Here is a 14,827-nt window from a genome sequence, read left to right as displayed (position 1 = left end):
GTGTCTTGCTGGCAGTGGTATGTATGTATGTATTATACTTGCTGCTTATTGCTGCTGTCAATTTTTTAATCCCTGGATTCAGCAGTGGTGTTTCTTGTATGTCCTGCATTGTATTTTGAACTGATTTTTCCATCCTTGTTTCCTTCTTTCTATACAAGAGCTATGCTTAATTTCATTTTTGTGTTTTCTGCACAAATCTGCATGGATCTTCATGTGGAATTTCTAAAACAGTTGCATATTCCTTCTGTTTCTGTAGATAATTAGTGAAAATATTGTGCAGTTATAAGGATGTTAATAACTAATGTGCTGGCAGCCTCCTTACTTGTGAGCAGAGGAGGTAACAGTCAAAACGTAAAGCTAAAACCTATGGTTACTTGCAAGGGCTGTGGAAGGCAGTCACATCTCACATTAGAAAGATCACTGCGGAACCTTTTTTCTTTTGTGCAGTTCTAAGAGCTCATCTGCCTAACTGCACTGAATGAAGGACTGATCCAGAGTAAATTGTTTTCACACTTCTCTTTCTTTGACCAAGCCTAACCTGTTGGAGAATTCTCTAGCAAGTAATTTTGCTCCCTAATGACTGGACAAGAATACCCTTGCTTCATCACGGAAGCGAACATGACACCGGTAACTAGAACTACGCAAAAGAAAAGGGTTCCTCAGTGGTACTTCTAGTCTGACATGTGACTGGCTTACAGGTAGCAGTATGATTTTTTTTTTTTAACTTTGTTTTCTATTTCTGTAGAGGAATCACAGGAAAATTGCTCCTTAAACCTAATGCATTATTACTGTTTATATGTTATAGATACCTAGCTTTATTTACTCTGTAAATATAAAAGGTTTTGAGAGAATGTTTTTTGCATTTACCCTTTATTTCTTTATTTTCTTTGATTACTAATTTGGCACATTCATTAGTTTTAGCCCACAATCTGTTATTTCATTGGTATTGGTATTTTATTGTTCCTTGTATAGCTTAATATATTGTTTTGTATGATGTGACACTGTTCATTGAAAACAATTAGCTGGTTTCATTTATGGTCAAGCTATTTCTGCAGTTTTCTGTTTTAACCTAGATTCATGGTATGTTCCATTATATGACACTGTATAGTAAACAAATTTAAGAACTTTCACTTCTCTTCCTAAAATCAGTTACCATATCATAGTTTAGTGGAGAAATTTAAGTAGTTTCACTTATATTCAGGCCATCTGTGTGGTTAGCCAGTTTTCTTATTTAGCATTATTTAATGAAAAAAAAATTCTAACTTATGCTAAAAGTATTGTAAAAGTCAGCAAATGTTTTAAATGAATTTGTATTCTACCTCCTGGAGAAGGTGAACACTGCTTGGAATGATACCCTAATGTTATTTCCTGTTGTAATGACCATTTTAATAGAAGGTGGTACACTTATCTCAAGTATGCTTTTGAGTGGTAATGTTCTGTATGCATCTTTAATAGGCTCATAGGTAGGTACTAGGCTATTGACCCTAGGGCCTATATAAGCTTTGCCAAAAGGTACCCTGGCTTTCACCACCCAAGAAAATTATGTTCTTTTAACTTTAAAAAATGGCATTCTTTTCCACCATATATCATTATTTCCAATCAAAGATGCATTTTATTTCTTGATCATTTCCGCAAAAAAAAAATTTTTGGAATTGAGAGCAGCTTTAGAATGGTGTATACCATCAGAGTACATTGAACATGAAAGAACTGTTGCAGTGAGAACACTCAAAACTGTTTGAGGTTGTCCTTCGCGCAGATGAAGTTTACACTGAGGATAGAATAAGAATTTCTAAACAAAACATGGTTACAAACAATTACACCATTTATTTACAGTACAGTCCAGTTTAACAAGGAAAAAGTCATGCTTTGCCAGTGGCGCTTTCTGTTTTTAGAGCTTTATGTAACTGAAAACTAAACTGGACTTTAGAATGAATAGTGAAACATTTGCATGTTTTTTAAAGTTGTTTTTGTTTTGTTTTAGATAGTTTTGTTTTGTATGCCACTACTGTTTTTTTTTTTATGCCACTACTGTTTTTTTTTTAATTTTTAATATAATTTTCTTTCTTTTTGTGATCTGCCAAATGTTGTACTTCTATCAGATATTTTTTTTCACTTTTTTGCCCCCACTGCCTGCTGCTCATCACTCCCCTCCTGACCAATGGGCCCTTTCATTCCCCATCACTGGGGCAAGACTCAGCCAGGAAAGGCCATCATTTTGGCAGCCATCAAGAGTGACTCAGCTTTTTCTTGATGTATCCTATCCTCTTGCACTCACTTGATTAAGCACCCGGGGGGAGGTCATGCGGTGGGTCTACCACAGAGACCACCCCTTCACTTCTGCAAGGGATGTTCCTTCCAAGTAGCCCCTCCCTGGAAACATGAGAATTTGCTTCTCATATCCACTAGGGAAATTGCACAAACTCTGTGTGGCCTTTCAAGTGTGTGCAATCCTCCCCATCATCTTTGGAGAAGGGAGAGTGCCACACGCTTTCATTCATCTCCCCCTTTTTTATTTTATTTATTTAACAGTTTAGTCAAACTCATTCTAGACAGAAATAACAGAATCACACATTTCTTGCAGCCTGTACATAATGGTGGATCTAGCGGATATGGAAGTTTGGGCAGCAATGGATCTCATGAGCAGATAATAAGCATGGCTTCCTCCAGTGAAATCACTAACAATGTAGTTGAAGATGTCCAGAATTTCAAGCCTGTGAGTTTGAACTATTTTGTTGTATGATTTTTCATGCTTTGGAGTGCTTTTGGTAAAAATTATGTGTTTTATAGTAATAAATCTTCAAAAATGAAACCTGAATGTCTAGTTCAAGGACTCAGTTATTTTTGCAAAAGTCTTACTATTGCAAAGAACCAGGTAGAAGAACAAGTATGTCAGCAGAGTATCCTGATTAATTTTGGTGTGTAGTTATTCTCTTATTTCTGGGTTAATATGTCTGCCAGCTGTATACATAATTAAATTATCAAAGTATTTATTAGTTATAGTTTGATGCAGTAGAAATATTTATTCATTCTATATGGATGGGACTGTGATGGCTATTGTAAAGCATTTATGCTAAGTACCTCAATATATACTGTACCGTAATATATTCTGTATACGTGTGGTGCTTACATATAGGATATAACCAACAGCGTGATTTGCTTATTACAGAATTATTTCCTTTGTTGGCAAAATAACTGCTTATGGAAGGAGAAAGCATAAGGCAAGCAAATATTGGAGTTAACTTTGTTTTCCTGTGCTTTCCAGTATGCAGGATTATCAGCAAGATGAGCCTTCATTCCCTGCGTTTTTTGTCTCTTTCTGGGATATCCTGCATTTCCTTTTCTCAGAAAGTTTATTAGTTTAATGGTTTGACCAGCGTTTTATACAGTTTTACAAATTATGGGGTGGTTCATCTCGTGGATGTATTTATTACTTGGTTCATTACGCCCTGTATTTTGATTGAGCTGTAATTGTGATCACGGATTCATTAGTCACTTGCTGAATGAACCAGTGTAACTCTGCTAATAAATGTCATGCACTTTGCGGGTTATTTATTTTTTTCATTTATTTAGAGATTTTTTTTTATTTTGTTTATTTAGAGATTTTTTTTTTTAATTTTAATATCTTTATTGAAGTATCATTTAAGACAAAGGCAAACATATATTTATATAAAAGAAAGCAAACCATATTAGCTTGCACCACATTGCAAACATTGTACATCACATATATTCTTTTGTATAATTATCAGTCCAACATTACATTAATTGTTCAATTCTTGCCTTCCCTTAAACCTCATTACTCCTCCAAAACATTATTCTGCATGCATTGTTCCCATAAGGTCCATATTTGTAATGTAAGTTGTCCTACCTTTTTATAAAGATCCCACTTCCAGTTCTTTTATCTCTGTTACAGTTTTCAGTACTCCAGATATTGTTAGTTTAGGCTTTGATTTGCATTTTCTAATAATTCCTCTTTTTCAGCCGCAGGGATTAAATTTAAGACCTTACTATGCCTGAACAGTTCAGATCCTGCATCCCAGCTCAAAAGGTAATAATTTCCTTAGTTACACCCATTTGTTCACCCAATATTTCTGACAGACTACACTGCAGGGAATTTTTAAAGTCTGCCAACTCAGTGCACTCCCAAAACACATGTTCCCAGTTGGTTCTACCTGACTTCGTCGACAGCGCAGAAGACCGACAGCGGAATTCGGAGCTCCAGAAGATCGAAAACGAAAGAGACGACGCCAAAATCGCGTTGCAGAACATCGACAATGCAGAAGACCGACACGACGATGATGACAACACCAACGCCGCCCCATGATGAAAGATGGAAAGGCTGTGTGTGGAGTAGTGACGTGAATGTCGTGCAGTGGGTGGAGATTGACCTGAGTGTGGGGATAGTGGGGATAGGGGTAGGGGGAGTTAGAGAGGGAGTTAGGGGGGGGGAGAGGGTTAGGGGAGGAGGGTTAGGGGGGAGGGTGGTTGTGAGAGTTAGGGTGGTAGGAGGTTAGGGGTTAGGTTTAGGGTAGGTGGGTAGGGTTGGGTTAAGTTAGGGAGATAGGGCTGGGGCGACAGTTAGGTTAGGAGGGTGGGGTAATGTTTAGTGTGGGCATGTAAGGATTTTGGTGTGCTTGTGTTGTGTGTGTGGTTTGTGGAATGGGGATGTGTTTTGTTTTTAATAATTGTTATTGTGGTGTGTGCAGTGTATGGGGTTTCGTGTTTGTGTACGGTTATGTGTGGTTTCGTGTTTATGGACTGTCGAATATGTGGTGTCGGTGATGTGGTTGTCGGTGTTGTGTGGTTTCGGCTATGTCAGGTAGAACCTCCCAGTTACCTCTTTCTTCCCCATTACAGCTCCAAAATTTGATCTACCTGAGGAAAATTTCTTTGGAGTCTGCTTGGGGTATAAAAATCGCTATGCAAGCACTTCCAAGCAAAAATCCTAAATCTTCTGGAGTTTGTTGTGAATCATACGTATGTCCTCCCATTGTTTTCTTGTGAGTTACTTATCCAGTCTCTCTTCCCAATCTTTTCTAACCTCCTTTGATTTATAGTTATCATGCAATATTTTATATGCTGTCCTAATTATCCATTTTTAACAGCAACTTCTGTTCTAGATTCCACTAAAAACTTCCATCCTACTCTTCATCCTTTGTTCTCTATCTCACCTCCATCTTCATTTGTCTGTCTATAACCGTTGTTGTCTTATGTGGATATGAGTGAGTTTTCTTACCAATTCAAGCTGTATCCCTCCTAACTGACCAGTTGTCTTCAGCCCAGTGCCTTAGAGATGGTGAGATGATCACAGTTGTACTTCTGTCTTTATACCCCGCTGTGTATGAGCTAAGGTCACTCATGCTGCTTCTTCCAGGTGAGGTCATTTCTCAAGAAAGATGAAATCTTCTCTCAGACAAAGGTAGGCAGCTAAGTGTCGGACAGTATTGTTACTACTGTCTGTTCTGTATAAGTAGCCCAGGAGGGGTGATTTGAGTTCACTCAGGTATGGGAGACATGACAGAGAAAAAATTCTTAATATGGACACAGACAGCTTTGTCTTAGAATTCTTAGTTCTACCTCTTTTAAAGGCTCAAGCTGTCTCAGCAGAACTCTTGAAACAAGCTCAGACTTTACTGCTCAAACTTTCTAAATTGGGATTTTATTCCCACCTTTTCTTAGTTATGAAGTGGACAGGAAGGTTCTTTAACTTTGATGTTTCACATCCTGTACATCAAGTTCTGACTTTTATTTATATATGGCATAGACATTAAAATATGTATATTATAAGATGCTGTTATAGTTGGGTATTTACTTATAAGTAAGTGATTGTAAAGGAAGAGTAATATTTGTAGCTAATGTATGGGCACGCAGTACAACATCCTGCTGTTTCCACAGAGTGCCTGAATGGTATCATTGGACATGATGGATGCCTTCTGGGACATCATTATTTAAGGTCTGCACATGATGTTACTTCATTTCTTTCTTTGGGAGCACCACCTTCAGTACACAGTCTTTGCCTCTTGCTTTGTCCTGTGTACCCAGAGTGTTTATCAAGGTGCTAGCTATGGTAGCAGAGGCCTTGCAGGAAAAAGACTTCTGAATTTCCCTTACTTGAAAGACTGGTTACTGGTGACCCTGTCAGGATGCTCCTTGATAATGCCCCTGGTCTGGGTACTCCTGTGGTTGCAGGCCATGAAGAACCTATGTAAACTAAAAGTCCTCTCAAAACCCATCTCAGTGGATTGTTTTCATCAGGGCAAAGCTGGATACTTAATTTTCGGTATGTTCTTCCTATTGAGATGGCTAGGAAGGTCATGGCCTTGACATCCTGCCTAAGGTTCTAGCGTCCATTCTCAGACCCTCTTGAGTACCTCCTGAGCTTAATGATTCTTGTTTCTCTTTTACAAACCAGAGGGTTTTAGTGATGCAGTGACTGTGAGGTGGCAAGTGTTAGTGTCTGCAAAGACACCACAGTCCTCATGGATTCACATCATCCTTGTAACAGGGATTTGGAAGGGTGGATCACATTGTAGTCCTTCTCTTTCTGTGCCAGAACCTGTTGTGCATTCTGATGACAGATGCTTCACTAGGAAGATGTGGAGCTTATTTTAGCTATGTCGTGTTTTAGGGAAACGGTCCACCATAAGAAATAAGGGCAAATATTACTTAAAACAACTGGAGCTATGAACATTATTTCTGTTACTGACCAGCAATAAGTCCAGTTTGTTGAACATGAACAGACAGGAAAGTAACAATACCCAATGTGTGAAGAAGTTGTATATCTGGTGGCCTCTGCAGGCAGAGGCATCAGTCTTGCAGTGGTTCATATGTCAGAGTAAGTGAAAGTGTTGGGGGGATTCCTAAAATTACATCCCCAGCCTTCTCCTCTCGCTCAGGAATTTGGAATATATGTCTGGGCAGATCCTTTGGCGTGAGGGGCCACAGTTATTTATCCAGTTAGCACTATAGTCCTTTTCTTACTCTGCTCAGTGCAACAAAGCAGTAGGTTGTGAGTGATGGATGCATTCTGTGTGTCCCCCCCTCTCGCAGTTGGCATGAAACATTTTATTACCTTTCCAACCATTCCATCTACTTCACTGTTTGACTGGAAAATTAAGCTGGTAAAGCAGTTTCATAAAGGGCTGCTCCCTGTTACAGAGGGATAAAGCCCTGACTACATTGCAGGCAACTTAAGTTTGAATAGCAGATCAAACACCCGTGGGAACTGGCAGGGCAGGGTGGGATTGAATGGATGCTGCCTGTTCTACCATCCTGGTTTGAGGGAAGTGGCTCTGGTTCACCACATGGGTGGCACCTAATGTGAGCAGTAGGTGTTTACCCCGTGGAATTCAAGTCTTTTGAGCTCATGCTGCTGATTACAAGTCACACTGGAGGAGACCCTTGGAGGGCAGCTGTAGTGGAGCTTAGAAGAGCTGCCACAGGGAAGAAAGTGCTTTGTTAGGGGAGGGGGTAGGCTGCCCTAAAGGATCAGCAGAGCTGTTCCATTCCTTTCCACCTCACCTGGCAGTTGCTTTGAGCATCTGACCTCATGGAGTTTATGGGCAGCAGTAAATTATTGGCTTCTACAACCATGGAACAAATGGGCTGATTAGCTGTGGAGAGACAAACCATCAGGCTCAATTCTGTTGGGATGAAAAAAAACAGAAACATAACTGGGTTCTGTACCTTTACTCACCTTTTAAGAACCTCTGCCCTGCTTGGAACTTGAATTTCTTGTCAGCTTTTTTGACCATTTGCTTTCCTGGTGATTAGCAGCTGTCCTTACAGGGTTTGTAAGCTGTAGTCCCTTATTTGCAGGGACTCGTATCTAATCTTTCTTGAGAACCAGGCATCTCTAGGATAGAACTCTTGCCACTCTTTGACAGTGCACTCTTCCCATTACAAATAAATGAATAAAAAATATTTAAAATAAATCCCCATTTCTCCAGTTCTTGGGGAGAATCATTGTAAAACTAAATCATAGCATTTCTTATCCAAATTTGTCATCTCTTCCTCGACAGATTTTTTTTTTCCCATCAGCTGTGCTTCTGTCCCTGGTTTCACACCAGTGTTCCATGGAACTTTGGTTGGTGTGTAGTGCAGTCTTATATTGCCTGTGGTTCTTTGAACTTTAATTCTTCTTGCTGCACTTCCTGCATCACCACTGCATAAATTCAGTCTGTATAACTAATGCTTCTTGACCATTTATTGCTTCTTTGAAGATCTTCAGTCAAAAAAAGTGTTGAAGTGCAGTTGTGTAAACTGCTAGCACATTTTATTACCGCTAATAATTATCTCAGTTCTATAAGAAATAAACAGTAGAGTTTAGCAAAGCTGACCTATTAATGAAAACAGCAAAGAACCTGATGAAAACTTACATTTAATGGCTCTTGTATGTCTACAAGAGTAGAGTGGTGGTGTCTTTCGGCTTTTCCCGGTTAGGGGTCACCACAGCAGAACTCCGGTCCGCTAATGATTGCCAGTAGATTTTTACGTGCCGAGTTGCCAGCCCTGACGCACAACCTTCAATGAAGGTACGCCCATTCATGCATGTCTTCACACAGAAGACGCTTTATCTGAGAATCGAACAGGACAACGTCTTACTGTGAGGCAACAACGCTACCGCAGTGCTATATCTACAGAGGAGAGTACTGTTATTAAAATGACTTCCAAAAACAGTGAAACAAAGTCATTGTCAAAAGTACCAGAATTCTTCCCTCTGACTGTAGTGCTGTCAGAAGATAACAAAACTGCATCTTCTTCAGTACCTGTGTTAATGTCTATTGTAATCTTATTAGATCCAAGCATTATAGGGGTGGATGAACCTAAATTAACACTCCAGCAACATTTAACCACGCTAGTCCAATTATTGCTTCATTCTAAATCCGCTCTTCTTATTAAAAAGCCTTCCTATGACTATAAAACCTTTGCAGTGGTATGCTGTAATATAGCTGTCATTGCCTACCTGCCCATCTGGGGTTGGGGTGGCTGTGGTTTGCCGTAAGGGTAACACACAGCAAGAGCACTAGATGTTATCCAGCTGGGTTCAAGCTGACTGAGCTCACACTGTCCTGTTTCTTTGCAAAAGTAAAGCCAAGGGGAGTCCAGCATGTGGAAGCATGGTTTCCTTTGGAGGACAGCAGTATTAGACACACAGGAGCTGCCAAAGGGGAGGGGAGGCTTCTAATGGAGAGAGGGCTAGCTGCATCCAAGAATCAACAAGCTAGCCCATTCCTTGCCATCACAATGTCTGTAAGAAAATGGAAAGGCTGATCAAGATTCCCTGATGAAAACAAATGCACAGTAGAGTTCTCATTCAGCCTGGGAATGCCTTACTTCCATTTCCTCAGTAGAAATGGAAAGATTAGGTATTGATAGTAGAGCCATCAGCCAAGGGGGATATATATATATATATATATATATATGGGTCTACTTTACATGATCAAACTTTCAAATGTTCAACTTTCATATGGCCGAGACCACATGATCGAACATTTAAAAGTTCGAGCATGTTAAAAAAAAAAAAAAAATGTTTCTAGCGGGGCAAGCCCCCACACCTCCCGCTATTTAAATATACCAACTCTGAGATTGCACTACTTTGCAGACACGGGAAATGTTCCCATTCCATGCTGTATGAAGATCTCCAGTCAGACCATTCGAACTTTTAAAAGTTCGATCATATGGTCCATATGAAAGTCGCACTTCTAAAAGTTCGATGATCTGAACGGAACCCGTATATATATATATATATATATATATATATATATATAGATATAGATTAGATATAGATACAGATATAGATATAGATATAGATATAGATATAGATATAGATATAGATAGATATAGATATATATAGATATATATGTATAGATTATAGATATAGATATATATATATATATATATATATATGTTTTATATGTATTGTGTGTGTATATGTGTGTGTGTGTGTGTGTGTGTGTGTGTGTGTGTGTGTGTGTGTGTGTGTGTGTTTGTTTGTGTATGTATGTATGGAAAAATGACTCTTGCATGGTAACTCTAGGTATGACTGTGGAAGATTTATGTCTTTACATTCAAGTGAAGCTATCTCTGGAGAAAGTATGTCATATTCGATAGTTCTGCAATCATTTCTTCTATTTTGCTCCCAGCAGTCGCCAACGTATTTGCCAGACATTTAGCTTCAGCATTTCCTTAGCTTCCCTTTGCTTGGTGGGATGCTTGATTGTGCTGTTAGCAAAGGTAGGGAATTGTTAATACGAATTTCAGTTTCTTGAAATAACAGTAAACTTAGAAGTAATCCATGACCCTTTTACCACTAGTAACTTTTCTAGTCACTAGTAAGAGAACATAAGACAATTTCTGTGAGATCTGGGGTATATATCCTTGTGCATTCTGCTATTACTACATGGAAGGCTTTGCCTGTGACATCTGACAAATCATTGGAGCTTACTATTCCTAATGTGCTAAGAAAGAATTCATATGCTGGACTTTTAGCACAAACATACCCTTTGGAATGACCTTAATTCCTCCAACCAAAGTTCAGTATCGTGCTTATACTTACTCTATTTTATCTAGGGAGCCTACTTCAGTTAACCTGTCAGTGCAGGACATGTGGTCTTAACCAAAGCATTGACTTCACATCGGATAAAAAGGAGAAGAAAGCATTTTATAGGTCATTGACATCCTTTCAGGATGCTTTTCTTCTGGGACGCTTTCAAATTGTGGTTCACTAACAGTCAAGGAGAAACCAGATCCTTCCAGTTGTATAAGAGAATTGTTTAAATTTGGAAATTGACATTACAGCACATTCAGATGCTTTAATCCGGAAGGTAAGGGTGACTCATGAATGGACTTTAATTCTCATATATGTCAGGTTGTCTTGCAGATGGAGTTTTTCCCTCCATAAGATTTGTACTTTTCAGAGGCTTTATTATGAAGGAGGCTTTCCAGTGGGAGCAGGCTGAAATTCCTTTCACACAGAAAATGTATTAGGAGATGCTACAGTTTGATTTACTTGAATGTGTTGTTGTTCCTCTTGTGTTACCTGCTTTCATAGAATGATTGTTTTCCTCACTGCATCTAGTTTACCTGATAGCCTCTTGCTCGTAGGAAGTCTGACAGGTTATAAAGGGTTTCACAGACTCATCAGCATTTGTTTTAAATCCTAAACCAGACCCCAGCTGTTCACTCTCTCTTTAAAACTGCTTATAATCAGTTTACTGCTGCTAAACCTATTCCTTCTGACAATTAGGGAAAACAATGGATAAACTAGGGGATTAAATGCATTCCTGTAGTGCTTTAAAGATCTGGATTGTAAACTTTCAAGTTAAAGGGGGATTGGCATTCTGAAAATCTATTTAGTTTCTTGTTTTAGTGTTTTTACTGAAATAAAAAGTTTTGAAAAACGTGACACCGGTTCAAATGGAAATGACAAACGTAAGAGTTAAGCCTGCCAGACATTAGTAAATGCATGTTAGCTAAAAGTTAGAACTATATATTCAAAAGACTGGTGTATAGCAGGCGGAAGCAACAACTTTCTATTGTAATGTCTATTATGTCTGTATTGTCATGGAAAGAAAATGGCCTTACAGGTATAGATAAAGATTAGAGTATTGAGCCGTTTAGAGAAATGTGGGGTGCAAATAACAATGCTGCAGGAGGCATTTGGATAGAAATGACCATGCAAATTTGATAAAGGATTTTGAGGTGGATGTTCAGCAGAATAGAAGGGACAAAAGAAAAGGGGAGTAATAATACTGATTGAGAGGGGCTCCAATAATGATAGAAAAGGAAAAAACAATAATGGCAGATTTGTGGCAGTAAGGGCTTTCGGCCAGGAGAGGGGATTATGCTGGCATGTATGTATATACATTCCACCTAAAACTGCTATCATGAAGCTTAAGAGGATTTGGGGAGAAATAATCAGCTTTCAGCAATGAGTAGTTTTTATAGGTTGGGACTGGAACTTGGTTTGCAATAGTTAGGATGTATCGGGGGGACATAGAAGGGAAAATATAAGAAAAGAGAATAGATTTTTGAAGGAATATAACAGAATATTTGATTTGGAAGATTCAGTAGTAGGAACTGAGACTAATTGACATATTCTCCAAAGTGCAGTGACTGAGCTAGGCTGGATATAAGTTATATTTCACAAGAACATACTTATTTAACTGAAAGCTTTGACACACATTCTTAGTTATTTTGGATCATGCATCATTAAAACGTAAGATAAAGATGCAGGGTAATGAAGTAAAACTAGACATTGATGCTGTCCTATTTAGCTGTTGGAAAGAGAAGAAGAATTTAATAAATGGGTAGTGGAAAAGATTCAGGAGTTGCTAGGGAAGATAGGAAGTCTTCAGACGGGATAGCTAATGAGAAGGATGAAATTAAAATGGAGTTTAAATCCAGGACAGAAATAAGAGCAGGAGATATAGGGAAGAAGTAATAAGAATTATTAAGACGGTGTTAACAAATGTTAAAATACTGCAGAATAAATGGATTTTCACAGAACAGGAAGAGAAGCCATTGCAGAGTGGTAAAGGAAAAAGAGTATTTGAAAAATATGCATGTATTTAGAAATGTTAATGTTAAGTAACTATTTTTGATAACTACAGAGCACAAAAACTTATCACAGCAACTTAGGCAGAATAAAGTAGAAAGGGTTGTCACTAAACTTAGAGCTTATGACAATAAAAGTAACCAGGGATCCTACAGATGTACTGGAGATCTTTTGGAAATTTTAAGAAAATATGTATAAAGCGGGGATTGTGGAAACCAGGAAAAAGCACAAACAGAAATATTCTTGGAAAATATTTGATAATGCCAAGGATTGAGGAAGATGAGTCTCAACAATTAATAGACAACATAGGAAGAGATGGTATAAAATAGTGTAAACAGTCAATTAAAAGAATTCCAGGAACAGATAGTATTCCTCTGGAAGTGTGGAAGTTGGGAGGAAAGAGAGTGATAAAGATCTGAAAGGTTTTATTTAATGGTATTTTAAAAGGTGGGGAAAGTGCCCACATTTAGGAAGAAAACTGTGCTGGGTGTATTACCCAAAGAGGCCAAAGACTCGTTAGACCCAGCTTCATATAGACCAACTTCAGTTTTAAACCATAATGTTAAAGTGCTTGTCTATACTAGATAAAAGAATGGCAAAGATTTTGCCAAAGTTGACAGATGTAGATCAATGTGGTTTTATAGAAGGGAGGCAAAGATTTGACAACATTAATAGAATAATAATGATCGAGGGAAGCAGAATGTAAGAAAATACCACTGTTGTTGGCAAGTCTTGATGCAGGAAAAAAGCATTTGGCAGAGTAAGCTGGGATTTTGAGTAGTGCAGTGGAATCGTTAAGTAGGATGATCTATGAAGGGTTGGAGGCAAGAATTTAAGGTGTGAACATTCCTCTCTGACAAGTTCTGTTTGAGCAGGGGGGGTAGAGGTATACTTTTTCCACTTTATTTGCTTAATATTTAGAAATGTGTGCAAAGAAAATAAGGGGTTCACAAATTCAGAGTTATAACTGATGTGGTACTCAAGAACTTAGTCTTATTTGCAGATGGTATTATTTTGCATTTGATAAATCCAGAAAAGGACATTTTGGAGTTGTGGAACATTTTTACAGTTTCGTAGCTTTTCTAGATACAAAACCAATGAAGATAAAACAAAAGTTTTAGCAATAGATTTAGTGCCCACACATGACTTGGTTCAGCAATACCCATATTTATGGGGTTGTGAAAAGATGAAGTATTTAGCTGTATGTATTAAAATGGATTCTCTTTATGGCAGCTAAGTATATTTCAGAAGAACAGGCTAATGGTTGTAGATAAACCAGGCAACAGTTCAAATTCAACTTTTTATTAGTGCTTTTGTCCAACTAAAAGTGAACTTCTTCAGATCAGCAATTGATTATTTTATATATATGGGTTACCTTCATTTCATCGAAAGCTCATTTGACTGACAAATATTTTAGTCAGAACAAATGACTGAAACTTCATTTCACTGACACTTCATTTGACTCGCAGTTAGTTAGTACTGGCAGTGTCTAGAGCACTGTAAGGCAAGTAAAAGGAGTATGTCCTTTTCCCCACGGTAGTGGGACCCTGGAGTTAGTATATATAGTTGGGGGGGGGCATAGCCCCCCCACTTACTTTGGTTTTACTAAATAATATAAAACCAAAAGCAGAGAATATAACATGAAAGTAAGTGGGGGGATATGTCCCCCACCCCTCCCTAACTATATATACTAACTCTAGGGTCGCACTTCAGTGGGGAAAAGGACATATTCCTTTTACTTGCCTTACAGTGCTCTAGACACTCCCTGTACTAATTGTCAGTGAAATGAAGTGTCAGTGAAATGAAGTCATTTGGTCTAAATCAAACGAGCTTTTGACAAAATGAAGGTAACCCATATATATATATATATATATATATATATATATATGTATGTATAATAATTGTATATAAATAATTAGTAATTTTATATAATATATAATAATATAGTATTATATTAAGAATAGCTGCTGGTTAAGAACTACTGTTTCATGAGTACTATGTGCTTTAATCTACCACGCTGACTCTTCTCATTGGCTCTTCAGTTGTTTTTCTGACTTCAGCTGTCACCCCTCCTCACTAAACTAGCCACTCCATTTTCTTCACACACTAATTCCTTCTGTCTCCCTCTGCTTCCCCCTGTACATATTTATGCACTGTTAATTTCCTAACCACTATGTGTTTCCTCTTCCTGACAGCTCAGAGTAAAACTAACATCACTTATAAACCCTAACCTGTGCAACAGTAAAGGATTTTGGACAGCAATTTTGTCCA

The 14,827-nt window shown here is 38.2% G+C and overlaps 1 protein-coding gene across 1 annotated transcript in view; it reads left to right on the top strand.

Annotated features, from left to right (window-relative positions):
* Positions 1-14,827, top strand: part of PER2 (period circadian regulator 2) — a 1,339,110-nt gene that overhangs the window by 655,793 nt on the left and 668,490 nt on the right. The window contains exon 15 of the mRNA XM_044070032.1: positions 2,582-2,713. Within this exon, the coding sequence (XP_043925967.1) occupies positions 2,582-2,713 (132 nt within the window). The remainder of the gene's footprint in view (positions 1-2,581; positions 2,714-14,827) is intronic.

This window comes from Protopterus annectens, chromosome 4.part1 (genome assembly GCF_019279795.1).
Source record: "Protopterus annectens isolate FY-2018-M chromosome 4.part1, PAN1.0, whole genome shotgun sequence".
Taxonomy (NCBI): Eukaryota; Metazoa; Chordata; order Ceratodontiformes; family Protopteridae; genus Protopterus; species Protopterus annectens.
This window is presented reverse-complemented; position numbering and strand designations above follow the sequence as displayed.